At 44.9% G+C, this 27976-nt stretch overlaps 1 protein-coding gene across 1 annotated transcript in view; it reads left to right on the plus strand.

The window, feature by feature from the left end:
- Window positions 1–27976, plus strand: part of afg1lb (AFG1 like ATPase b) — a gene marked incomplete at its 5' end in the record, with an annotated part of 40006 nt that overhangs the window by 1988 nt on the left and 10042 nt on the right. The window contains 5 exons of the mRNA XM_083643015.1: window positions 1979–2042; window positions 2238–2339; window positions 2674–2801; window positions 11192–11291; window positions 15846–15904. Of these exons, the coding sequence (XP_083499141.1) occupies window positions 1979–2042; window positions 2238–2339; window positions 2674–2801; window positions 11192–11291; window positions 15846–15904 (453 nt within the window). The remainder of the gene's footprint in view (window positions 1–1978; window positions 2043–2237; window positions 2340–2673; window positions 2802–11191; window positions 11292–15845; window positions 15905–27976) is intronic.

Here is a 27976-nt window from a genome sequence, read left to right on the forward strand (position 1 = left end):
GGCCATTCTTGTCCTTTTTGCTTTTGATTCCCGACTCTGACAAATACTTTGGAGTTACTGCTATTGACACCGCCAGGTGCCACCACCCATCTCCCATCTTATTTCATAGCCTGTCTCACGACAGATGCAAGTGCGTGCACACACGCACACACACACGCACGCACACACACACACACACGCACACACACACACACAAGTACTTATGCAGTTTGAATCAGGTCACACCACTGTCCTCTCGGTGTCTGTTCTCTCTGTGAAAGTGCCGCCATTGTCCTCCACTAACTGACCAAGTCTGTGAGCAGAGTACACTTGACTTCATATTGACCCAATGTGGCGTGCTTTTGCGGATGGCCGGGTAACAATGGGCCATTGTCTGGACTGGAGGGATCCACCCTATTCAAGTCAGACCTGCATCATGGACTTCTCTCCTGTGTACGTCTCCCACAGATCAGTTGTAGCAGTTAGGCCTAACTTTGAAGATGCCCACCATCCCTCTATCAACCTTGCTAATGAGAGAGAGAGACAGCTTTTGCCGTAGCTAGCTGAACTCATTTCAAAGCAGCGTCACGAAAGTCATCGGAAAGCCAAAGTGGCCATGTGGCTGCATGTGAACTTCCCCCACCCATGTGCCGGTCCATATCCTCCCCCGGGGAGGTGAGAGGAGGCTGGGGAGCTCAGCTTGACAGACTGCCTGGAGCTCGGCGACGGAGCTGCCTGAGGGACAGCCTCACTCTGCCGTGGTGGTAGCATGGCCGCCAGCCACCCATTTCGCCCACCATGCCAGAGGCAGCTTGGGAAGTCAGGGAGAAGTCACACACTGTTATGCCGAAGCAGACAGGAAAAGGGTTGTTGCTCTTCCAGAATTTCACCCCAGCACTGGATGGGACAGGCTTGGGCGGGGGGGGGGGGGGGGGGGGGGGGGGGGGGGGGGGGGGGGGGGGGCTGGAGGGCAGAGTGAGAGAGGACGGCTAACAAGTTTGTTTTTTCATTTGCTTGTGAATCGGTCATTGTTTGCATATACCAGAGTCAAGTGCTCATTGAAAAGCAGTGGCTACGGAGTCATCTCTCCATGAATTACTGACTCAATTCAGTTTCAAGAAGATCATCACTTGTGTCTAGATCGACGAGTTAATGAATTCCAACTCTTATTTGGCGATGTTACCCGTTACGATAGAAGATGGTAAACAGTCCTCAACCATATTGTCATAAATTCCACCTATAAATCCAACTTTCTGTAAACTAATATGCCACAGCAGTTATGATTTAAGCTGATCACCGGTACATTGCTTTAGGATTTTTGGCTTGGTTCTCACTTTGATTCGCAGCTTGGTCGCACACAGAAAACAGTGTTTTCTTGAAGCGGAGGGGGGGGACCTTTTGATGATGGGAGGCAGGCAGCACAATGACTTCCAGCAGCACCTCAATGCAACAGTACCGTATCACAATTAGCAGCGCTAACCAGGCGGCGCAGAGAAGTCCACTCCATCTCTCCATAGAGCCTCATCCAGTCCTCCCCGTTTTGTCTGACAAATCCCCCCATTGTTCCTCTGATGATGCTTTTCTTTCGTGGGAACCGGCTTGTCTTGTTGATTAGATGCCCTTTGTCTTCGGTTCCCCTGCACTGGGCTAGTCTGGGGAATGTGAAACCTCTCACTGTATGGCTTATTGCCTCAGCATACTTTGTTTATTAAGCCATGATTCAATCTTATATGCTAATGAATATATAAGGCAGCTTTATATAGGTCAGCGGCTATCTATAGTGTCTTGTGCTTTTAGTAACAAATTAATCTATGCGCGATTTTTGTACGACACCGATGATCCGAGCCTCTGCGTTTATTTACCGGTTGGGGTTGGACTCCTGTGATTGCTGTGAATTATTGTTTATAGTGACGACAAGCAGCTGCAAAAAGATATAATATGAAACAAATGTGCTTGACGGTCATTTCTTTCGTTTTTCTCTCTTTCTTCCTTCCCAAAGGAGGAACCCTCAACTCCACCACCCCCACCTCCACCCAGGGGCTTTTATATCTATGGAGATGTTGGTAAGAATCACATAAAAAAAAGTCTCCCACACATAATCACTTGTGCATCTTTTACTGTGTTGTTGCATGTCGGAACCTTTTTTCTTCCTATGGATTTTGATTTTGTCCCACTTCTAAGCGTGTGTTACAACACGATCAGAATAAAAGTTATAACAGCGATAGTTCCTTGTGGTTTTTAACGTTTGTCCCTTTCAGGCACAGGCAAGACCATGCTCATGGACATGTTTTACTCGCATGTGGAGAACAGCCGCAAAAAGAGGGTCCACTTCAACGGCTTCATGTTGGACATTCACAAAAGTTAGTATTCCCCCTCCCACTGCATGGCACCACTGCATGGCCCCCTCACACTGCATGGCACCACTGCAGGGCCCCCTCACACTGCATGGCCCCCAGCTACGCAAGGTCGGCTTGTATGACTTTGCGGAAGTTTTATGACTCGCGTACACACCGGCACACGCTGCTGATGCTATATTTATCACTGTTTGTCCTGAAGCACTGCCGCGCTAAAGCTAATTGTCTGCCATTATGCATACAGGTGAAATTACTACTTCATTCTGTATTGTTTAGTGGCTTTGGGTTGCCGATGCAGGTGTGCTTTAAGATGTGCCTGACGTTTGTGTACCGCTTAAAGGGATCCACCGGAGGAGACAAAGCCTGCCAAAACGAAGTCTAGGCAAAATGTTCACCTATGACCCCATATCACCGGTTGCCATGGAGATCAGCAATGAAACCTGCCTCTTGTGTTTTGACGAGTTTCAGGTGAGTGAGTGTGTGAGTGTGTGCCACCCTGTGCGTCTGTATGCATGTGTGTGTGTGAGGGAGTGTTGAAGTGAGCGTGCGTCTCTGCTCCTCAAGCAGCTGCTTGTAAACTACAAGTAGCAAACGATACAGGAGGAATGCTGACGGCTTATCGGACCCTTCTATCAACTACATGAACTAGCTTACAATGGTGGTACTCTGACACCAGTAGTGGATTATAGCTGGCATTATAATATATGCATAACTGATGTTTAGCTATTTCATTTTAAAGTACCATTTAATTAGACGACACAATTTCATTAGATAAACACTAAGACAATCTTTAAAATGCCAAAAATAATAATAGTTAATAGGGTATATAAACACACTACATAACGGTATTTAAACAAGTTTGATGAAAATGACGATACATGAAATGCCAGCATGTTGCACTCATGTTCATCTAAAAAACGATTTATATATATCCAGTGAACGCTGTGCCAGAATACAAACTTCTGTCACCAGAAATGCAATAAAATATGATCATGTTTCTAATTTTATCTATTATTTTTTAAATTGCCACATTCTGCTTACATTTTTTTAGGGGCTCAAAGCACAGATGATGAAATCTCTTCAGAAGTAGGAAACAAAATGTTTGACCAGTCAGAATCACTTTACAGTGTTTGGTTTGGGTTCAGTAGAAACGGCTTTCGGACGTGTATAGATAGTTTACTTTCCTTGTCAGCTAGGATAATGAGAGAAAACAGCTTCATGTCTCCTGTCTCCAGTCTGTTGATGTTTCGGTTTCTTAGGATCCCAACAAAAACAGGACTGGGGACACCTAGTGGCTTCATTCAAATACAGCAGCTCTCTCAGAGGACTTATATTGGTTCAGCAGGCAGCAGCACTGAGATATTACAGTGTATCATGTAAAATAAAATCTCACAAGTATCCTCAAGATTTAACATTTTCATCTTCTCTAAACCAGTGGTTCTCAACCTGGGGGTCGGGACCCCCCAGGGGGTCATGAGATTATCTTGGGGGGTCGCAGGTAGCCTGGGTAAACCCAGCCCCCAGTGACCTGCTCTCAGACAGACCCTGCTCACTAGTCACAAGGTACTGACTAGTGAGCAGGGTCTGTCTGAGAGCAGGTCACTGGGGGCTGGGTTTACCCAGGCTAGGTCGCAGGATGATTGTCAAAAACAAAACAAACCACATAAATATTTTTTGAAAAAGATTTTTCTCCCATCCCGAGGCGAGCTGTTTGGACCTGAGCCAGAGGGGCTCAGGTCCAAACAGCTCGCCTAATTTTTTCACACCTAACTTTTTTAAACAGTGATTTAAGACATGTAAATATAATAGTAATAATAATAATTTTCGTATTGCCATCCCGTTTTATAAAATAAATAGATTGTTCAGACCGTGATATATGCTTATTATTATTAGGTGTGGTATAATAAGCGTATACCACGGCCTGTCAGGCCTGTCGTATACGCATATACCACACCCTTAGGTGTGGTATAATAAGCATATACCACCGTATAAAACAGATTTCAGCGAGTGAAATCAATGTGTGAAAGTGTATGCTAAAAAGTCGGGTTGGGTTGGCCAGCAGCGGGAGGGGGGGTCGCGAACGCCAGCCTAAAGTTTTTTGGGGGTCGCGGCTCAAAACGGTTGAGAACCACTGCTCTAAACCATCATAGCCAAGTCGTCCAGATTGTTTGCACATTGCACATACACAAGGTTCATAAATAAGTACTGCAGAAATCCTCATGACTTTACCCGTCGGTGTCAGTGGAGGAAGCCGCTGCTGATGCTACCACCCATTATCTTAAGAGTAGTTAGTCATTACTGCGCTAATGAAGGACCAGTGCTTCTGTCTTTGTCATTTAGCCAGCCAGACACATCTGTTTGTAGCAGAATATAGTTCCTCTTACTCATCATTATCACTCATGTCAGAAGGTCAAAGCCGGTCACAGAAGTTGCGCCGGCTCTCTCATCATCCTCGATGCATCTGTGAGGATCAAGAGCTGCTCCTTTCATCCCGGGTGTCTTTCACATTTTAAACTGCTGCACTGCTTGTGCATTCTCATTGATTTGTTTTGTTTGCCGTCGCCCGCTTTGGTGTTTTTGCTTATCGACTGTTGCTACCGGTGAACGGCTTTAGAGACCGTGTGTGTGTGTGTGTGTGTGGGGGGGGGGGGGGGTGGACAACAAGCAGACATGTGTGCGTTGTTTGTGATGCATAAACAAGAGGTTGGAAAGGTTGGGAGAAATGGGGGAGGGGGGTGCAGGGGCAGAGGGGAGGGGTTGTGGGGGTCTATACCAATCAGCGTCCTCCTCCACTCAGCCATGCAAATGAGGCTCCGGGTATCAGTCGCACTCTCCCGCTTCCTTAAGTGAGTGGAGCTAGAAAGCGAGTGGCGGCGGCGGGTCAGGATGGATCTTATCCTCTTAAATGCTAATGGCATTTCTCCATTCTCTTCATTAGCGCCGTGCCATTATCAGTAATTTGTAGCCCCCCTCCCTCCTTTTACAGCCCCCCCCCCCCCCCCCCCCCACGCACACACACACACACACACACACAGCTCCCCTAATGAATACTCGCCATTGAGAGGTCCGAGATGGAAAGATGGAGAGAGCGCGAGGGGAGGAAGAGTGAGAAGAAAGCGCTCGAGCATCATTGTCTCAGGGCCTCAGTCACTCTCTGTGTCGGCTCTGTCAAATTGCGCGTAGGTTGTGTACATAAAGAGGTGTAACATCAAAAGAGGTTTAATTTGGCACCCGTGCGCCTCGCCGCAGAGCTGACGGCCGCTTGAGTAATTGGATGCTCATTTGAATATCGGCATTGGCTGGCGGAGGTTGCACCGTTATTTTTGTGTTCCACAAGTGCCGTACACCCCCCCCCCCCTCCACCCCACCCCACCTTTCTCATTCTCTGGGTCCCGCCCCTCCCTCACTGCTCCTTCAGCAATCAACGCTGGCCCTCCGACGATGCCCACGTTGAGGGCGCATGAATAAACAAATCCAGGTTGTATAAAAGGTAATTTTTTTAATGATTCTTTTGAAACGGAATGAAAATCCTGCGGTCAGAGGAAGCGGGGGGCCCATTCGGAGGGACACAGAGCCTTGGCTTTTTGTTGATTCTCATTTGCGTATCCCCGGGCCGCACACGCAGAGACACACACTCATTTGATGCCCTTAGCCACCGCTCCTTAGCGAAAATCAAGGCTCTTAATGGAGTATTGGCGAGGGCAGTGGGGCTAATATGCAAAAGCAGAAGACTCTCCAGAGGATGAAAGAGACATATGTTGTGAGTATGGCCATCAGAAGTGCCTGTTGTACACAGGCAAGAAGGTAAGAGGGAGTGAGAGGAGGGGGCGGGACTGCAAAACCCTTCCTGCTATTCAAGACATTCACTTCTAGCATCAACTCAAATCCAAACAAGAGGTTAATTCCAAAATGCAAATGTTCATTGTTTAAAGAAGAAGAAACATATCTCTTATTCGCTTGGTAGAGGGAACACAGGGACCCCGCATTGATAATTATTTCTTAAGAAGTTTATCAAGTCAGTCGGGTGAAGTCCAGCGACAGGAAGTAACCCACAGCTCGCAGGACATCAGCACCCCTGATGTTGAGGCAGGTCCTAGCACCGAGGAAAGCAGAGAGGCCAGCCAGCCAAAAAGGGAGAAGATTAGCGGTCAGAAGCCTAGAGTTAAGTGGCCAGGTGCAGCGGAAAGTAGGAAGTGGGAAGATATCAATAGTGATTTGGTTAGGATGTTAGGGAAGCTTAAAGGAACTGCTGAGAGTAAGTTGGAGAAAATGGGAGATTGAATTTATGATTATGGTAAGGAAAGGTTTGGCGTCTTTGAGAAAAGGAAGAAACTAGAGGGTGAGGTAGTTAAATCTAGGTGCCAACAAGAGATAGATAGACTTATCCAGGAGAGAAGACAGCTTAAGAGGCAGTGGAGGAAAGCTACAGAGGTTGAGAAGGAAGGCATTGATTGCTTGCAGTCAGATGTGAGGGAGCGGTTGGCAGTTTTAAGAAGAGCAGAGAGCATTAGGAAAAATAGGAAAAAGAAAGAGAGAGCTAGAATAGCATTCTATAAGGATCCATTTAGATTTGTGAAGTCATTGTTTAGTAAGGAAAAGAATGGTAGCCTTATGGTACCTAAGCAGAAGCTTGAGGAATATTTGGAGGAGGAGGTTCACAAAGATAGGGAAAGGTTTAGAGAGATGACAGTCCCAGCTGATATTCCACCTATCGGTGAAATAGAGAGCCAGTGTGGATAGCCCACCAAGGTGGAAAGAAGTTCAAGAAGTAGTGAGACGTGCAAGGGCCTCTTAAGCCCCGGGTCCTAATGGAGTCCCCTACCGGCTGTATAAGAGTGCTCCAGATGCGTTGCAGTTTCTATGGAAGCTGATGAAGGTAGTCTGGAAGAAGCAGGTTATTCCTAGGCCTGGCGTGGCGTAGAGCAGGGGGAATCTTCATTCCTAAAGAAAGGGACTCGTTAGAGATAAGTCAGTTTAGACCTATCAGTCTACTTAATGTTGAAGGGAAGGTTTTCTTTAGTGTTGTGGCACAGAGGCTGTCTAGTTATCTAGAAAAGAATAGGCTAATAGATACTTCGGTGCAAAAGGCTGGAATTCCCGGCTTCTCCGGGTGCTTAGAGCACACCAGCATGATCTGGCACCAAATCCAGTCAGCTAGGCGTGAGAAGAGAGACCTGCATGTAGTATTCTTGGACCTGGCTAATGCTTTCGGGTCAGTGCCGCATAGTCTGTTATGGGAGGCATTTGATTTCTTTAGAGTGCCAGGTAGTATAAAGAGCTTAGTTAAAGCCTACTTCTTAGATATTCAACTCTGCTTTACCACAGCAGAGTACACTACAGCTTGGCAGCAGCTGGAGATAGGCATTATGGCAGGGTGTACAATTTCCCCATTAGCTTTTACCATGGCAATGGAGATCATTATTAGGGCTTCAAAATGGGTAGTGGGTGGAGAAAGGCTGCAGGGAGGGCTGCGGCTCCCTCCAATTAGGGCATACATGGATGACATGACGACTATGACGTCAACCGCTCCATGTACTAGCAGATTGTTGGATAAGTTAAATAGTAATCTGCAGTGGGCTAGAATGAAAGTGAAGCCAAGTAAGTCCAGGAGTATTTCAATCATTAAAGGGAAGGGTAGTAGGTAAGAAGTTTGTCATAAATGATGAGGTGGTGCCTACAGTCTTAGAGAAACCAGTCAAGAGTTTGGGAAGATGGTATGATGCAAGTCTCAGTGATAAGGGACAGTTTGAGGAGGTGAGGCAGGAAATGATTCAAGGTATTTCAAGTATAGACAAGTCAGGGCTCCCAGGAAAGTTAAAGTTGTGGTGTTTGCAGTTTGGATTGTTGCCTCGGTTGATGTGGCCACTGACAGTGTATGAGGTTCCCCTTTCAAAGGTAGAAAAGCTAGAAAGGATGATTAACTCATTCATTAGAAAATGGCTCGGAGTCCCACGCTGCCTAAGCAGTGTAGCCTTATATGGGAAAGGCATATTGGAATTGCCATTATCTAGCCTGACAGAGGAGTTCAAGTGTGCTAAGGTTAGACTGGAAATGACTCTGACTCAGTCAAAGGATCCAGTGGTTAGGAGTGTAGCGCCCACAGTTAAAACAGGGAGGAAGTGGAACCCAAAGGAGGCAGTACAGCAAGCACAGTCAGCTCTTAGACACAGGGATATCATAGGTCAGGTGCAGCATGGGTGTGGAGGCTTAGGGTTGTGCATAGGGAAACCTGTGTGGAACAAGGCATCAGTAATAGAAAAGAGGAAGATGGTAGTTGAAGAAGTACATAGGCAAGAGGAGGCAGTAAGATGTACTAAGGCAGTGTCGCAGGCAAAGCAAGGACAGTGGGTGAACTGGGAGAGTCTAGAGAAGAGAACGTTGAAGTGGAGAGAGTTGTGGAGCATGGAGGCCAGCAGAATTAGATTTATTCTAGGGGCTACTTATGATGTGCTGCCATCTCCCCAGAACTTAAATCAGTGGTTGGGCGAGGATGGTGCCTGCCCGTTGTGTTCTAGTTAGGGCTGGGACGGATCAGAAAACCCACGGATCGGATCGCGTGACGGATTTTGAGCCACGGATCACGGATTTTTCGGATCAGCAAAAAAAAAAAAAATAGGCTATATCAGATTTTTTCTCTCAAAATTAGATTTTCGATTTGAATTTTTAATACTATTATACTTCTCTAACCATTTGTTGCCCTGCACAGCTCAAAAAATATTTTTTTCTCATGACACAATTTATGCTTTTACTCTGAAGGCAAAACAACCCAACTTCCTGTTTTAGGTGGCACTGCGCCTAACTTCCTGGCTGTTGCGTGCTAACGTAGTCACATGACACGGGTACAGACCAGACCGGGTGAGTCTGGAAACATAACGTTGATGCTACGTTAAGCTACTCGGTGTCCCCACGTGTTGTTTTGTTGTTATGTGTCCAAGGCAACATTTCACCGTCCGGTGATGTGTTCGTGAAACGTGTGCGCGTGTGTGTGTGTGTGCGTGTTGTGGCTCTGGCTATCTTGTGCAGCGCGCAACATGCTGCTCGCATTCCTGTGCTTTTTCAGAGGTGTTGAAATAAGTTTGTGTGACGCTGTCTTTAGTAGCCACTAGCCACAGCCTTCAGATATACTTTACAGCGAAGGGTTGAGGAAGCTCACTTGTGCTTGCCATGATGATGCCTGTCTGTGTCTGGCTGCGCTGCAGGCGTTCTCATACACTAACGTTAAACGTTAAATGAAACAAACGGGGGGGGGGGGGGGGTCCGCGGACCACGACGTTCCGAACCGTGTGCCGAACCGTGGGGGCTGATCCGTACGGGTCACGGATTATCCGTGATCCGTCCCAGCCCTAGTGGTGGTGTAGTCAGGAATGTCATACCGAACCGACCTGGATAGCTAGGCTTAGATAGTGAGGTAATATGCAGTTGTGCGGTGGTAGCATGGAGGGAGGTGTTTCCAGGACGCTGGATTACACCGTTAAGCCTTCTTGAGGTGTCGTGGGCCTAACTTAACGAAACGTCGGTGAAGGAAGGTGCCCACTTGAAAACCCCAATGACATGCTTCATACTGCTGTTGGCTAGGGTAGGTAACTGGTGATTTGTGTCTTGTTTATTAGTTTGTTAGCCTGTTAGCTTGTTTTATTCTGGATTGGGCTTCTAAATGTGTTTTTCCTCGGATTTTGGCACAAGGGATAGTAACATCTTGTCCTGTGTATTAATTAATAATAATCATCTAAAAATAGAGAAGAAAGTTGAATCTTCAGAATGCACTGCAGGGAAATCAAAGATCTTATATTGGTTTTCCAAACTGAGCTACTTTCAGCAACAATGATGTTGTGAGAGTAGGTGTCACGTTTTTTTTCAAGAGAGCGATATTTCATTTTGCAACACAATTCTTTGTTTATTAAATACAATGATAATTGGCAATGTATTGCATTTGTGCTACTGACCACTTTCAGAAACAAGGAAATATTACAATTTCTTGTTGTTAACACGAAGGTCTCACTCTTCTCAGTCAGCCACGTTGATGCTGAAGGAGAGCCGGGCATTGTATGTAACATTCATCTGACTATACAGTAGAGGGCAACGTCCCCTCATGGGTGCTCGAAAGAACAACAGAGGTGAAAGAGAGAGAAAGAGAGAATAAGAACCAAATGGAGTGCGCTGGATTAGCAATAGAAAGGTCAGAACTCTTCACTCGTGAACGTCCTTGCTCCCGTGCTTCATAGACCTTTTGTTTATTGTGGACTCGTGGAAATTAAATGCCGCCGATGGAAAAGGCAGCGCAGTCGAAGAGCATCAATGTATTCTAACCTCATGGCCTTGTGTCTGGTTGAGGGAACACACAGGCACACACACCTTTATATGGCCATCTGGGATAGAGGCTTTGTCTGCCATTGTGACCCCCGGTTTGGATTCATATCGTCCCGTTTTCATCATTCTTTTCTTTCTCTTGTTCTGTGGCCGGCTCATTCTCAGCCTCTGTTCAGTTGATGAGCTCAGGACCGCTGCCTGGCCTCTGCTGCTTATCCTCAGCAGACAGCGGCTTCGTTACCATTTGCAGTCAGTTGGAGGTGTGTGTGTGTGTGTGTGTGTGTGTGTGTGTGTGTGTGTGTGTGTGTGTGTGTGTGTGTGTGTGTGTGTGTGTGTGTGTGTGTGTGTGTGTGTGTGTGTGCGCGAATGGCCATGGCCACACACAAAGGATAGAATGAGCACACCTGAATGACACTAATCAACATGGAACATGGTGTTGATGGCAAGGTTTGACCTCTCTCTCTCTCTCACACTCACACACACACACAATGGCAACAAAGGTAAATTATACATGAATGTATCTCCCCTGTCCTCCGTTTGTGTTTTGTCAGGTGACTGACATTGCCGACGCCATGATTCTGAAGCAGCTATTTGAGACCCTGTTCAAGGCAGGAGTGGTGGTGGTGGCCACCTCCAACAGACCCCCTGAAGGTATGACCAGCAGCATCACGTGTGTGTGTGTGTGTGTGTGTGTGTGTGTGTGTGTGTGTGCGCGTGTGCGTGCGTGCGTGTGTGTGTGTGCTCGTGCGCACGATTTGTTGTGTGTTTGTTTTTAGCCACTGCATATGAACTGTAGCTTTGTCCCTGGCATTGCTGAACACACAGCTCAGTAAGCAGTAGGGTGGCAGGATGGTCTAAAGTGCAAAAAAGCATTGGCGGTGTACGACGTGCGTCAAAATGCCCCCCCAATTACACGACATTTCACACTACTGTCCTATAAACTGAGTGGAATGCCTACTTTGCCTACTTTGTAAAGTAACCTATAGACCTGGACATGAGGAGCTGTTTCACTTTGACATGAGCTCTACATGTTCAGCCTACATCTTGTAGCGTTTAATACAGGACTCATTCTGATCCCGTTGGAGCAGAAAATCACTGGCCATTTAGTCAGGCCTCGTTCACAGAGTTGGCATGGAGCCTCTCCTCTCTCTTTCATATTCCACTTCCCTGACTGTTTCCAATTCAGGTGTGCTCCTGCTCCACCAGTAGCTAACGAATGGAGCTCTCCATGGTGCTGAACCTGTGTTCACTCCTTTTGGCCACTGCCATTTTTGCCTATTTGGTCGGCTCTAATTACTAATTCAATGCGGGTAGCCGACTAGCCGTGCCAAATATGAATGCGGTCAGGCTGACAGTATCAGAGGAAAATGAAACAACACTGAGATACATAGTCAAGTCCAAGTCAAGTCAAGTTTATTTGTATAGCACATTTCATACACAGAGGCAATTCAAAGTGCTTCACATAAAATGGTTGACAGGAAAATAAAAGAATAAAAGAAGAGAATAAAATGGACATTTAAAAGCATCACAACAAAACTTTAAAAAAGAGTATAAACAGTGCATTAAGCAACAGGCGCAGCGGTTGCAAAAAGAGCTAAAAACTTATAGAGCAGTGGTTCTCAAATGGGGGTCCGGGGACCCCCAGGGGTCCGTGGCACTTTGCCAGGGGGTCCGTGAAAAGTTTTCAGGAAAATAAAAACTTTTTTTGTTACAAAAGCTTCATAGTTCAACAAAAATATGTTATGCTTTAAATCTAAAATGGTTCATGGATTGCATTCTAATCTCAAACCTATGAATTTAAGTCAATCACGTTACCGTGGAAACAATTAAGCTTAGCCCAAAATCACAAATCAGAATGAGGGGGTCCCCGGTATATTTTCTATCTTGTAAGGGGTCCTTGGCTGAAAAACATTTGAGAACCTCTGTTATAGAGGACTCATTGGGTTTGCATAATAGAATAAATCAATTTATCTATATTTAGTCCCCCGACATCATGACTATATAAGAAACATGACTACACACACATAAAACTCAGGTCTAGGTACGGTGTCCTCGTACTAGTACATACAGTACATACATAGATTTGCTCATTTATGTGTAAGTATATTATTGTTAAAACAAGCGCAGCATTGTATTATTTAATTTACATATAATTATGCAATTATTGCAGCTAAAAGAACATTTATAAAATAAAATAAAAAGTACAAAAAGGCACCATCCAGTGAAGGGTTAAAACCAGGTGCAGGACCGAAGTGCAAGTAAGTAATAAAAAATAGAGTCCGCACACTGGCAGCTGCTCCCAAATATTTATTCGGAGACCACAAGAAAAGTGACGTTTCGGGCAAAGCCCTTCCTCAGACATGAATGAAGTGTAGGGACACACCCCTTAAGTACCCTCACAGGGGTCACCTGACACATCATGTGATACATGGAAGAGTTAGAAGACATACAGTGTACTTGTTCGACCAGTATACACAAGAATCAAATAGCAACTGGCAATATCAAAACTTAAATGTCGCAAAGGACAAGTTATATAACAGCAGTTTTCAGAACAACTTGAATATCACATAAACAAGGGTTATCAGGTATAAACTGTCATAATGAAATGTAATATTTAAGAAGAAAGTGATGTAACTATTACGAGGTGGTCTCTACTACTTTGAAATTGTGGTAGTAGTAAAAACGTATATGAAGATACCACAACTGTGTTAAGATTGTTAAGATTTTGACTTGAGGCCATTTTTGTAGTCATTTTTGTAGTCCTTTTGTAGGTGTGCTTGTGTGTGTTAATCTCATTATATCCACATTGTAATGAATATTGCTCTGTCTAGAGTTATCTCTGTCCTGTGTCATTTTCTTCACAGCTGTGGTATCTTCATATACATTTTTTACCACAATTTTAAAGTAGTAGAGACCACCTCGTAATAGTTATGTCACACTTTCTTCTTAAATATTACATTTCATTATGACGGTTTATACCTGATAACCCTTGTTTATGTGATATTCAAGTTGTTCTGAAAACTGCTGTTATATAACTTGTCCTTTGCGACATTTAAGTTTTGATATTGCCAGTTGCTATTTGATTCTTGTGTATACTGGTCGAACAAGTACACTGTATGTCTTCTAACTCTTCCATGTATCACATGATGTGTCAGGTGACCCCTGTGAGGGTACTTAAGGGGTGTGTCCCTACACTTCATTCATGTCTGAGGAAGGGCTTTGCCCGAAACGTCACTTTTCTTGTGGTCTCCGAATAAATATTTGGGAGCACCTGCCAGTGTGCGGACTCTATTTCTTATTACCTAAAAGAACATTTATAAACGTCTACCAGAACCACCTCTGAGCTGGGTGTGTTACCAGTTACTCTATCATTCTGTGAATAGTTTTATTCCAAGTGCTTGTTGACCTCATGCTTCGGCTGCGGCAAAGAATCGACTGAGCTGCACAGGACCACATCAACTACGTAGTGTCGTACGCTTAATTAAGCATAAGAAAAGGAGCGGGACATTTGGAATTGGTACGCCCTTCACTGAGGAGAGACGGCCCAGGCGTTACCCCGGCTTTGATGTTGCATTTAGCAGCAAGGCTGGGGAAGAAAGAAGGAGCAAGATGCTGATCAAGGTGTAGATAAGCGCGTGATGTGTCTTCTCCTCCTCTTCAGTCGCTCTCTCCTTCCTCCTGGCAGGGAAGACGTTGACGCCTCAAAGCCTCGACTCGAGTGGGCCCCCCGAGTGGATGGCTGCGAGATGGCTCTCGTGGACAAAGACAAAAGCCTTCTCTGATATTTACCAGCTTTTAAGACCAAAGCAGCCAAACCACGCAAACTTGATAGAGAGCCTGCTTGGTTTTAATTGCATGGTTAATGGAACACTAAAAGCCGTAAGAGACAAGCGGACATGAAAGGCAAACATTTTCCATCTTTATTGATGTGTGGAGACGCCGGTATCAAAAGGCCCTAGAGTGGCTTATGTCATTGGAGGGGGGATTTCAACATACGTTGTTGCTAGTAGAGTTAACGTAGCGTTTTGTTGTTGTTTCTTACACACTGGGGTCAGTTTGCTGAGATTGAGGAGGATTAGGGGGGTAAATGGCGGGTTTGGTTTGGGACTAGAACAGCCCCGTTGTCCTGGAATAGACTCACAGTTCACAGTAATGGCCTGTAGTCTGCAGGCTCACTTTAATAATGAATTTCACTGAATTGGCAGTGGCGTGTGACAGTATCCATATACAATCATAAAAGCCAGATACGTTGCAGCAAAAAAAGTAGTGCCAAATGAAATGGGTCTAGCTGTCTCATCTTGTGATTCAGCACATTTTTCACAACATGGACCTCTATAGCTGCAGCAATGAATCGATTCATTTAAGTAATCGCCAACTCTTTTGATAATCGGTTTGAGGAATACAAGAAATAAGTCTAAATTCTCTGATCCCAGCATCTTAAATGTGAATATTTTCTGGTTTCTTTACTCCTCTATGACAGTAAACTGAAAATCTTTGGGTTGTGGACAAAACAAGAGACTTGAGGTTGTCATCTTGGGCTTTGGGAAACACTGCTTGACATTTTTCACCATTTTATGACAAACCAAACAACTAATCGATCAATCAAGAAAATAATTGACAGATTAATGGATAATGAAAATCATCGTTCGCAGCAGTTATCAAGGGAACGTTACTACCTTGTCAGGTCCTACTGTAGTAAGCTTAAGCCCAAACATCAACAACCACCACTTGTTTGCATTCGCAGCAGGAAAGAGCTTAAGCGTGTGTGTGTGTGTGTTTGTGTGCGTGTGTGCGCGCGCGCGCCCGTGTGTGTGTGCGCGCGTGCACGCACACGTGTGTTTGGGTGTCTGCGTGTGAATCCCTATCTGTTTTATCTGTCTATCAGGGATGCTACTTCAGATGTAATTTGTTGCAGCCGAGCTAATTGAAACCTCTATTCAGAAAGCCGCTGTGGACATTGTCCACGCTGAAAAGGCGATGGTCCTTTCTCCCGCCGCCATTGTTTGGGAATGTAATGAATTTTATGTTGCCGCCGGCGCCGGTAGAGAAATCCATTTTTCTCCCCTGGTCGCAGTGCTTTTGTCCGGCCTCCCCACCCATCCTTCAGTTCATCAATAGCCACTTTATCTGCCAATGTGTGGCGGGGGAGTGACATTATTAGGAGGCTAAACAGCAGCTAACACAGGCTCTCCCCTCCTCTTTCAGATCTGTACAAAAACGGACTTCAGAGGGACACCTTCCTGCCTTTCATCCACGTGCTGAAGGTAGAGACAAAGTCATACCCCGCTCTTCCATTTTTGATTTATTTATTTGTTTATCACGTACTCCCACACACGCACGCGTGCACATACACTGTTGCATGTGTCTCTGTATTTTTCCTATTTGCTCTTGTGTGTTTTGATGTTTTCCGCTACCAGGACACCTCGTCCGGTGTCACAAAGCTGTCTTTGATCATACCAGGGCACGGTGAAAGACTAACACAGAGAGAGAGAGAGAGAGAGAGAGAGAGAGAGAGAGATGGAAAGAGGGTGAGTGAGCACAGGTAATGTGAATGAGAGATAGGTGGGCAAGCTGTACCAGCCTGCTTGCATTTCAAAAGTGAAGGAGGGGGAGGGGAGAGGGGAGGAGAGGAGCTTAGCATTTCTGGCCGAAAAACTACTTTGCAATTTAATAGCGTTCTTGTAAGCACACTAAGCAGGTAGCGCTATTATTCCCCGCCTGCATCGCTGAAAGATGATCGTTGATGTGCTTGGAGTGGAGCAGGATCATAAATAATTGCACAATAATCTTTGTTGTCGTGCATTTTGCAGGAGAGGAGAGCAGCATTCTTGCGCTTTTTATTGGTATTTAAAATGGAAATAGTAGGATCAAAATACAATAACAAGCAGGGTATAATACACTAACTTTGCACAAGCTGGTACCTAAAGATGGCAAAGTCCTGAATGACATCATCTGGTCACAGGGGGGAGCCTCTTTTTCATTCACTGATTGGCTCAGTCACATTCAAAGCCATTGTAAAGTAGTAGATCAATAAAACACTTATCCGAATTGAAGTGTATTGCCTAACGGGGAAAAAACAGATTCAATTATGACATTTTAAAATGACGATTAAGATGATAAAATGATAGTTAAAAAAAGAAGATTTATTGAACATTATTAGTGTTCCTTTTTGTTGTGATGGTAATTTGTTCGTGTTTGGATTACTGTGATCCCACCTGCAAACTTGTTATATCCAAAACCTGACACTGGGTGCTGTGGGAAATAAGAGCGGATGCAGTTAGTTTTGTAAGGACCACATGGCAGGGTTCTCTGTCTGTACTGCCACGTGAGGACTTGGGGCTTTGGAAATGGACTGTTTCAGGGTCAGCAGAGCTACTGGACAGTATCTTCCAACACACACTCACATAGGAGCACATACACACATGCAAACACTCAAACACTTTTTTGCGAAAATTGAGAACTGGGGGGGCCTTCATGTCACCGTGTCACCCTACCCCCCCCCCCACACACACACACACACCACACCCCTCCCTCCCAGCAGCACCCTTGCCCTCTCTAATCCACTCATCAGGGTCCTGAATGCCTCTTGTCCCTCTCTGCCCCACACTACCTCCTCTCTTTCAGGGTCCCATGTTCCCCTTTGTGAGGCCATCTGGTTTTTCGGGGTTGGGGAGTTCTGGGGGGGTGCAGGGCGTTCTCTATAGCGGGCCCGTTCTGTAACGATAAAGCGCGTTTTAGCCAGGGTCACCCCGCTAACTAGCTGACCCTTAATAGATTGAATTAAAGCTGGCGGGGGAGCGTCGGCGCGGGTCGGCTCGGACCCGGGCCCGCATGTGCGCGCATGAGCGTGTTTCTATGGCGGGCGAGGGCAATGAATGAGGGTGTTAAAAAGTGAAAGTAAGCCCTGACCTCTGACCTCTCCTCCCTATCACCTGAGCTGGAGTGGAAGAGGTTAATCCGTCCTCTCTGTGCCCCAGGGTTGACGTCTTTATTTAACTATTGACTTCTGATTAGATGGGACCCCTCTACCAAAGCACCACAGCCCCCCTACCCCCCAAACCTATCACCATCCCAGTTTCCATATATTCCAAAAAATTAGGAAAAATAGATCAACAACAGAGTTTTAGATAGGTACGCTACCAGGCACAAGTTTGGACGCACCGCTTTTTTCTTGATTTTTACTGTTTCCCACATTTTAGAATGATAATAAAGACATCAAAACTATGAAATAACACAAATGAATCATGCAGTGGCCAAAGAAAGTGTTTTTATCTTTAAAGTAAGCCGCCCTTATTCATTCATAGGCATCAACTTCACTGTTTATTTATATTTGTCCTTAGACTCTAAGGAACACATTTCAGCAGAAGCTTTAGCGTTTAGATCCAACTAGCTAGTTGATTGACAAGATTCATTCAGGTGTGTGCACACTTTGACTGGTAGTGTAGGTCAATACGGTGTTTTACAGTACAGTAGTGACTGGTAGTGTAGGTCAATACGGTGTTTTTACAGTACAGTAGTGACTGGTAGTTTAGGTCAATAAGGTGTTTTACAGTACAGTAGTGACTGGTAGTGTAGGTCAATACGGTGTTTTTACAGTTCATAGTAGTGACTGGTAGTGTAGGTCAATAAGGTGTTTTTACAGTACAGTAGTGACTGGTAGTGTAGGTCAATACGGTGTTTTACAGTACAGTAGTGACTGGTAGTGTAGGTCAATAAGGTGTTTTTACAGTACAGTAGTGTAGGTCAATAAGGTGTTTTACAGTACAGTAGTGACTGGTAGTGTAGGTCAATACGGTGTTTTTACAGTTCATAGTAGTGACTGGTAGTGTAGGTCAATACGGTGTTTTTACAGTACAGTAGTGACTGGTAGTGTAGGTCAATACGGTGTTTTACAGTACAGTAGTGACTGGTAGTGTAGGTCAATACGGTGTTTTACATTACAGTAGTGACTGGTAGTGTAGGTCAATAAGGTGTTTTTACAGTTTATAGTAGTGACTGGTAGTGTAGGTCAATAAGGTGTTTTACAGTACAGTAGTGACTGGTAGTGTAGGTCAATAAGGTGTTTTACAGTACAGTAGTGACTGGTAGTGTAGGTCAATAAGGTGTTTTTACAGTACAGTAGTGACTGGTAGTGTAGGTCAATAAGGTGTTTTTACATTACAGTAGTGACTGGTAGTGTAGGTCAATAAGGTGTTTTTACAGTACAGTAGTGACTGGTAGTGTAGGTCAATAAGGTGTTTTTACAGTACAGTAGTGACTGGTAGTGTAGGTCAATAAGGTGTTTTTACAGTACAGTAGTGACTGGTAGTGTAGGTCAATAAGGTGTTTTTACAGTACAGTAGTGACTGGTAGTGTAGGTCAATAAGGTGTTTTTACAGTACAGTAGTGACTGGTAGTGTAGGTCAGTAAGGTGTTTTTACAGTTTATAGTAGTGACTGGTAGTGTAGGTCAATAAGGTGTTTTACAGTTTATAGTAGTGACTGGTAGTGTAGGTCAATAAGGTGTTTTACAGTTTATAGTAGTGACTGGTAGTGTAGGTCAATAAGGTGTTTTTACAGTACAGTAGTGACTGGTAGTGTAGGTCAATAAGGTGTTTTACAGTACAGTAGTGACTGGTAGTGTAGGTCAATAATGTGTTTTTACAGTACAGTAGTGACTGGTAGTGTAGGTCAATAAGGTGTTTTTACAGTTTATAGTAGTGACTGGTAGTGTAGGTCAGTAAGGTGTTTTACAGTTCATAGTAGTGACTGGTAGTGTAGGTCAATAAGGTGTTTTTACAGTACAGTAGTGACTGGTAGTGTAGGTCAATAAGGTGTTTTTACAGTACAGTAGTGACTGGTAGTGTAGGTCAATAAGGTGTTTTTACAGTTTATAGTAGTGACTGGTAGTGTAGGTCAATAAGGTGTTTTACAGTTTATAGTAGTGACTGGTAGTGTAGGTCAATAAGGTGTTTTTACAGTACAGTAGTGACTGGTAGTGTAGGTCAATAAGGTGTTTTTACAGTACAGTAGTGACTGGTAGTGTAGGTCAATAAGGTGTTTTTACAGTACAGTAGTGACTGGTAGTGTAGGTCAATAAGGTGTTTTTACAGTACAGTAGTGACTGGTAGTGTAGGTCAATAAGGTGTTTTTACAGTACAGTAGTGACTGGTAGTGTAGGTCAATAAGGTGTTTTTACAGTACAGTAGTGACTGGTAGTGTAGGTCAATAAGGTGTTTTTACAGTACAGTAGTGACTGGTAGTGTAGGTCAATAAGGTGTTTTTACAGTACAGTAGTGACTGGTAGTGTAGGTCAATAAGGTGTTTTACAGTACAGTAGTGACTGGTAGTGTAGGTCAATAAGGTGTTTTTACAGTACAGTAGTGACTGGTAGTGTAGGTCAATAAGGTGTTTTTACAGTACAGTAGTGACTGGTAGTGTAGGTCAATAAGGTGTTTTTACATTACAGTAGTGAGACATGGAAAGTACATTACTCAACCTATAAGTGCAGAGTCCATCAGGGAATCTATTTATTCATTTCAGCCTGTGGTATTTCTTTGTAGCTACAGCGTCGCTCAACGTTCTGTAAGATTCAGGGTCTACGATTTTTTTTTACAGACCGCCACTATTGTAGCTAAGACTCTCTCACACACACTCTCTGACCTCTCTCTCTCCACTCCTCCTTTCATCGCCCATCCTCTCTCTACCCCTCTCTCCCCGCTCTCTAGTCTCTCACTATCCTGTTCTGTTCCCCTGGCTTTACTCACCCAAGGTCGACTCTCTGTGTTTCGCCTGCAGAATACTGACTTATTTTCCCCTCGGCTGGCTCGATGGCGGCCGCGCCACACACACACACACACACACGCACACACACAGACACACACACACGCACACACACGCACACACACACACACACACGCACACACACACACACACACACCACAACAACCCTCCCCCCCCCCCCCCCCCCCCACCAACTTTGACTGTCTGTGGGTCTCCTGCTTTTTTAAACCTTCTCCTCTTCCGCTCTCCTTTCCGTGTTTTTCTTTGTCTTGTCTTTTTAATTATTATTATTAAATGATTTGCAGCAGAGGCAGGGTTTGAAAATGAAATATATAAATAAAGAGTGGCTGATGGAAAAAGAACATTGAGGGGAGAGAGAGAGAGAGAGAGAGAGAGAGAGAGAGAGAGAGAGAGAGAGAGAGAGAGAGAGAGAGAGAGAGGCCGTGGCGGTCCTCCAGTGGAGACCTTGGTGATAAGGAGCGCCTGTGAAGAGCCCGCAGCCTGCCATGGATGTTGATATTTGATGACTGTCATTGTGCTCCCTAGCATTTAGAGGCAGGACAATGGCACACTCTGTATGCCTGGAGGGCATACCTCACTTATTTTATACCACTGCCCCCCCCCCCCCCCCACAAAAAAACTCAATGATTAGAAAAGGCCACTCGCATGTTAGGAATTAATTCTGGCAATTTTTCGGTGAATCACTGGCTTGTTATTTGCTGCCTTCTTGATGTTGTTTTTCATTTAATGATATTGAAGTGTGTGTGTGTGTGTGAGTGAACAGGTGTGAGTAGGGAGTGATGCGCACATGTATTCATTAGTGAGGCAGGCCTCCTTGGTACTCCTGGCGAATACACGTAAGGATTTAAATCCAAGGGCGACGCTTTTATTCCAAAGTGTTTTCCTCTTCAAACTTCCCCAACATGCCTCCGTATGTTCCAAGCTCATCGTACGACATCAATCATTGTTTCCTGGACTCTCGTTTTGAAGCCTCGAGTTTGTCATTGTGGCCATCGCCATCTTTCTTTTTTGGAGCCTGAGGTAACCATGGTAACCATATTTGGACGAGAACTGGACAGGCGACCTGTCGATCACGCCCCAAAGCATACTCTGCTTTATCTTCTATGTGACTCTAAATGGGACCATAATTGACTAAATGAACATCATGCTGTATTGAAGAAGACTTGGAACGAGCGCTTGAGATAATAAACTCATTAGGAAAGTGTTTAAGGTAGTCAATCCAGTGAGTCATTTTCCTATTGACTTCTTTTTGCAATCATTATAGACTGTATTCACCTTATGTTGCCATGCCCACTTTTTCTCCTCCGTGTCAGACGCAATTGTATTTGTTCTTCCGGTTCAGCGTTAGCCGGCTGGCCGGTTGCATTATAAACTGTAAACTATGGATGAAGTTTGGCAACATTCAGCAGCTACACTGCGACCAACTTCAGTTACATGCTCATAGCGTTACTGCTGCGAGGAGCCGATGGCTGTACCCGGTCGGCATTTAACGTTAGTTACAAAAGCACGTCGACAGTGTTTTCTCACTGCCAGTAAGCCTACAGTAGGGGTTGACAGATACTAGCTAGTCCGACCGGTCAGTCCTCGCTGCTCGTTAAAAATGTCCAAATATGCATTATTCTGATAAACTGGTCACATATTTGGAATGTTACGTTCTCATCTGAAAAAATATTAAAACTTTATAACAGTTTGTTTTTTTGCTTGAAAACAGCTTTTTGGCAAGTCTAAAAATGATAAAGGTAGGAGTAATCTACTTCCGGGTCTAAAACGGAATAACGATTACAAAATAACGTTATGCGGAAGCGTCCTTATATGGGCAAATAATAAGGTGAATATACCTCCCCATATCCAGCCATAGATCTCTCGTACAGATGTTATAAACGATGATTTGAGCTATAGAGACCAAAACCGTTTTTTGTACCAGGTAATAAACGTGTTTATTTCTACAGTAAAGTTGGCCATTTAACCATGAGGTCAATGGGGAATGACTCCCTTTTGTAGCCAGCCTCAATTGGCCATTCGAGGAACTGCAGTTTTTGGTTTTTCCATGTTGGCTTAATTGTTCAGTACTGAAGGTTGGGGCTTGCTCTCAACCCACTGACCTCGAGCGCTCTGTCCTCCCCTTCAGTCACGGTGTTGAAAAGTAAAGTGACATTTGAATGCTGCATATTGAAATAGATTCTTATAATTACGCAAGCATTTTAGTGTTTATTTTAGTAAGTGGATTGTGCTAACGAGTGCAGACGCCTTATTTGTTAGGTTACCGAAGCGGCCGATGCTCACACCGCCTCTGTTGGCCAGGTGCGGGTAGCGCAGCCTCCCTCCGCGTTTGGGGGAGACCTGGTTTTGGGCCTCAAGCGGGGGGGGGGGGGGGTGGGTGGGGGGGGGGGGGGGTTGGAGAGGCCGGGACTACTGGAGGAGTGCAAATGGGGGGTCCAGCGGGGTCCTGCATCACGAAAGGCGGGGCCCCAAACTCAAAAGATGTTTCCCCAAGAGGAGCCGCCGAGGCAGGGGGAGGTTGTGAGAACGACCCTGCAGAACAAACCACCGCTGGCCCAAGGCGGTCACACTTTAAGGGAATAGATCATTAGGTGTAATTAGGGTGTTCACATTGTTACGCCCCAACCTCCCCCCACCACCACCACCCTGCCACCCATCACCCAAGAATGAATCAAATCACCAGATACCACCCCCACACTCACACTCACACTCACACACCAGCTCCCCAGTTAGTGAAAACACTTTGATGTCAGAAGAGTCGTCCAGAACTTGCCAGCATAAAGGCACTGTTTTAAGCTTTCTCCCCCTCTCTCTCTCTCTCGACCCCTCTATCCCTCTCTCTCTCTCTTTTCTTCTGTCCTCCCTCCACACAAGGCTGTAAGACACACACAGATGAATGAACGACAACCTTTCCCCCCTCTCTCTCTCTCTCTCTCTCTCCCTCTGTCTCTCTCCCCCTCCATCTCTTTTCCAGCCTTCCCACCCCGCGTTTCTTTGAGGCCCGGTCAATTCTCTGGGCCAAACAAAAAAAAAGCAAGCATCAAATGTGTTCTGCTGCCGGCCGGGTAATGAGGGAGTGGACCTCATCAGAGCCCAATAGTCAGCTATCCTTGGCTTTTGTTGCGGCTCAATGGCACCGCGCTCTTTGAAAAACTCTAAAGCAACTTTTTTGAGGAGGAGAGGCTAGAGAGAGAGAGATGGCGGGCAGAGGGAAGCGGCTGTCCAGAGAGCAGCGGACAGCTCGGACAATGACGTGATTGGAGCTACATGTGTTTGGATGACTTTCTTCTAAAGGGACTGTGCTTCTCATGTCCATCATCTCTCGCTTTAGTTCTCTCTCTCTCCCTCTCTCCTTACTTCTTTGTGTGTGTGTGTGTGTGTGTGTGTGTGTGTGTGTGTGTGTGTATGTGTGTGCATCTGTTGAAATGCTCATTGGAAAGTAGTGAAACTGCTGGTTACTAGTTGAAACAGGACCCATCATGCGTGCCCTGTGGCCAGTGACGACAGTAGGGCCTATGTAGTAAGCCAGTGGTTCTCAAACTTGTTTGCCTTCAGTACCCCCTTTCCCTGATTTCTCAATCCAAGTATCCTGTTTACCCGACTACAACACTCTCCTTAGAAAACTGCAAGAGAATAAACTATAGCATAATGATGCAATGAATGAATGATAGCCCACCTTTTGAAGAATATAACATTACAAAATAAGAAATAGAGTGAAAGAGTTGTAATTAGTGCTTCCTGAGGAGATTTATTTTAACGTTTCATTTATTTTCATGATTTATTCCTACATTTTTTCCATTTTCCCCTTTCTCTCAAGTACCCCTTGTAGCAGCTCCACGTACCCCTAGGGGTACGCATACCCTAGTTTGGGAATGACTGTGCAATTTAGACTAAGACAAAAAAGGTTAGAATTCAGTAACACTTTACAATAGGGGACATTAATGTTAGTTAATGGTTACTAATGCTTAATAAGTATGAACTAATCCCTAACCATGAACTAACCCTAAACATGAACTAACCCTAAACTATTGAATAATGTATAAATCAATACCCAGTTAACATGAACACAATTAGCAAATGATCACTAGACACATTAGTTAACTAACCCTTAATTAATGCACCCTTACTGGAAAGTGTTACCTAGAATTAAATTAAACTTTATCGCATGACACAGTGAAGCAGAAAACCTTTTCTACACCAGTGGTTCTCAAACGTCAAGGACCCCTAAACTGACATTTGATAAGATTTTGTCTCAGGTCCCCCATCTGATAAGACGTTTGCTTATAGATGTGTTATTACCGAAAGTGTATGAAACCTATGCCCAAAATAGTCATACATTCCGTCATTGTGTTACTTATTATAGTGAAAATAAAATGATTCCTCTTTTTGCTGGGGACCAACCCGGAACCCCCTCAAGGATCCCACTTCGAGAGAGCAGCAACAAATACAACACATAGCACAGCAGCACAACAGTCGCTCTTACATTGAGTCAGAATACAACACATAGCACAGCAGCACAACAGTCCGTCTTACATTGAGTCAGAATACAACACATAGCACAGCAGCACAACAGTCCGTCTTACATTGAGTCAGAATACAACACATAGCACAGCAGCACAACAGTCGCTCTTACATTGAGTCAGAATACAACACATAGCACAGCAGCACAACAGTCGCTCTTACATTGAGTCAGAATACAACACATAGCACAGCAGCACAACAGTCGCTCTTACATTGAGTCAGAATACAACACATAGCACAGCAGCACAACAGTCGCTCTTACATTGAGTCAGAATTTGGGGGATTTGAGTATTGCAATATTAACAGTAGTAGTTCATGCAAAGTAATTCAAGTATTTCAGCTTTAGCAAAATCACAGTATTTGGGTATTAATCAGCAGGGATTGAGAGGTGGATGGAAGAACAGGATATACATGAATATGAGGGACATCTTCCTGATGTTGAGCTGCTGCAGCCCCTTTTGCACAGTCCCCATCTGAACTGTCTCAAAGCTTCTGTCTCTATCTGCATCTCCTCCTTTAGGTAGAGAAGAAATCTAATAAGGGAGGTGAATATGGGATAATGGCCTTTACAATGGCTTCACCTCAACACTACTTTATTAAATACATGCAGTAGCAGTATAAAGTGACTGGCTTGTAGAATTAACAGAGTGGCAGTTAATAAAGTGACTGGTACACAGTAAGGGTAAGTGACTGGTGCATCAGACAGAAATAGTGTTTCTGGTGCCAGTAAAGTACACCAGTGTGTTGGTGGGAGCAACGTTCATTAATGTTCAGTGAAGAAATCTATATTGGCGAGGTATAGACCCATTTTACAGGAACCGTTTTCAGGTGGTACAGCAGGAAGTAAAGCAGGTGTAACCAATAGCATTAGCCTACCATTATTCTTTTTTTTGTTATTTTTTCAGATTTTTCCCCAATTTTCTCCCCAATTGTACTTGGCCAATTTCCCTCTGCTGCCCCAGTCTCTGCTCCATCCTCTGCCAATCTGGGGAGAGCCGTAGACTAGCACCATGCTTCCACCGACACATGCGCAGTTGCCAGTCATTTTTTTCACCTGACATTCTTTTCACGTTGACAGCGGGGAGCTTCACTGGCAGGACGTAGCACATGGGAGGATCACGCTATTCCCACCAGTTCCCTTCCGCCACGAACAGGCGCCCCGACCAACCAGAGGAGGCGCTAGTGCAGCGACCAGGACACATACCCCTAATCCGGCTTCCCACCCGCAGACACAGCCAATCGTGCCTGTATGGACGTCCGTTTTACATTTGTGTCACTTCCTGTTTACCACCTCAAAACGGTTTCTGTGAAAAGGGCCCATAGAGAGTAAAGCCAAGCTGCAAAGTAGATGGGTTAGGCCTGGAGTCTGTGAGTGAGTGAGGATGGAGGGGGGGGTGGGTGACAGAGATGACAATATGTAGGCGGATGAAATCTTGGAGGAGTGAGAACTTGACAATCCCTTCAAGATGAATAATCAAGTAATGACCCGCGAGGCCTCAGCCTCATCTGATTATAAATAACCGATGGAATCATCATCGCTGATTGTGTTTCCACTCCTCCTCCTTTCTCCTAGCTCTTATTTTCACCTCGCCAAGAGACGCTCTTGGCGGCGAGCCATCAGCCGCCTATAGGTAGAGAGCAATCACAAAGGGAGGGAGACGGCAGAAGAAAAGACAAGACGGAGATTCTAATGATGTGGCGGCAATAGTGACAAGGTTTTTTTCTTTCGTTTTTCTCTCTTCTCTTTTTGGAGGGGCTATTTACCCGTTGGCGGGGTCACAGCGGGCTGATGAAATGACACCTCCCTTTTGTGCGCGGGGGAGGGCGAGTTTGTCAGGTTGTTATTAAGCCTGATTCAGCCAATTGGCTCAGAGTGGGAACTCCGTTTGTGCAGGCGAACACGGAGATAAAAAGTTGACAGCGGAGAAGAATGGAGTATTTCCGTCCCCTTGCTTTGTGATGATTGCTAATTATCCCGCAGCTCAAGGAGGCCAGTGGCAGAAATTCACTGATTTCATAATTTCCCGGAGCTGTCAGTGAATACTCAGTCATCCCGGCGCTGCTTTGGATGCGATGATACGCGATTCTTTTCTTTTCTCTGATAGAATGCTGGAGATGATGATTATAGTTTGCGCCGTACTCCCTGACATGAATCCTGTTGACGTTTTACACTATCTGGGAAAGTTTGAACCCGGCAGCGCAAGTTCAACCCCGCCGGAGCGCACTCGAATAGCGAGGGGAACAATAGAGCAGCTCACCACACTGTGAAGAAGTGACACGGAATGGCACAGCTATCACAAGAGAGTAGCTGCCTTCTCTGCTGCCCTGCCATTGAATTCACCTGTTAATTTGTCCATTCATTCATGTTATTATTTAGGCTATACAGAGAAGGAGAGGAAGCTCTGATTTTCAGTTGTTTACAATGCAAGTGAGAAGCAGAGTGCCGTAAAGTAATAGAAACAATAATAAAAAAAAGTGTGGGCATGTACAGTAACTATATTGATGACTAAAATAAATACCAACACCCCAAAGTATCATAAAAATGCCAAAGATGAGTTCGCAACACAGCAACAAATACCACAGTGGTTTGTGGAAGTTCTACAGGGGGTACTTGAAATGGGAAGATGGGAAAATGTAAGAATAAATAATGAAAATAACGTTAAAGTAAATCTGCTCAGGAGGCAGTAATTGCAAATCTTTAACTAAATTTCTTATTTTGTAATGTTATATTCTTCAAAAGGTCCATCCACACTGTCCTTCAGTCTTTCCATCTAAACCAGTGATACTCAACTTGCGGCCCGGGGGCCAGATGTGGCCCGCGATAGGTTGCCAAGTGGCCCCCTGACCATTTTCTAATTCACAATGAAAACTAATGTCAAATAAAGTTTGACTGAGCTCCAGCTAAATTCTCAAATATTGCCTGCCGCCTACTCACCAACCAGGCACTTATATGTACTTCACTACTTTACTTAACCTAACTATCCTATGTGCACAAAATTGTCAGACTAAACTCCTACTGACAACCCAAAAACC

This window comes from Poromitra crassiceps (genome assembly GCF_964638095.1).
Source record: "Poromitra crassiceps genome assembly, chromosome: 9".
NCBI classification, from domain to species: Eukaryota; Metazoa; Chordata; class Actinopteri; order Beryciformes; family Melamphaidae; genus Poromitra; species Poromitra crassiceps.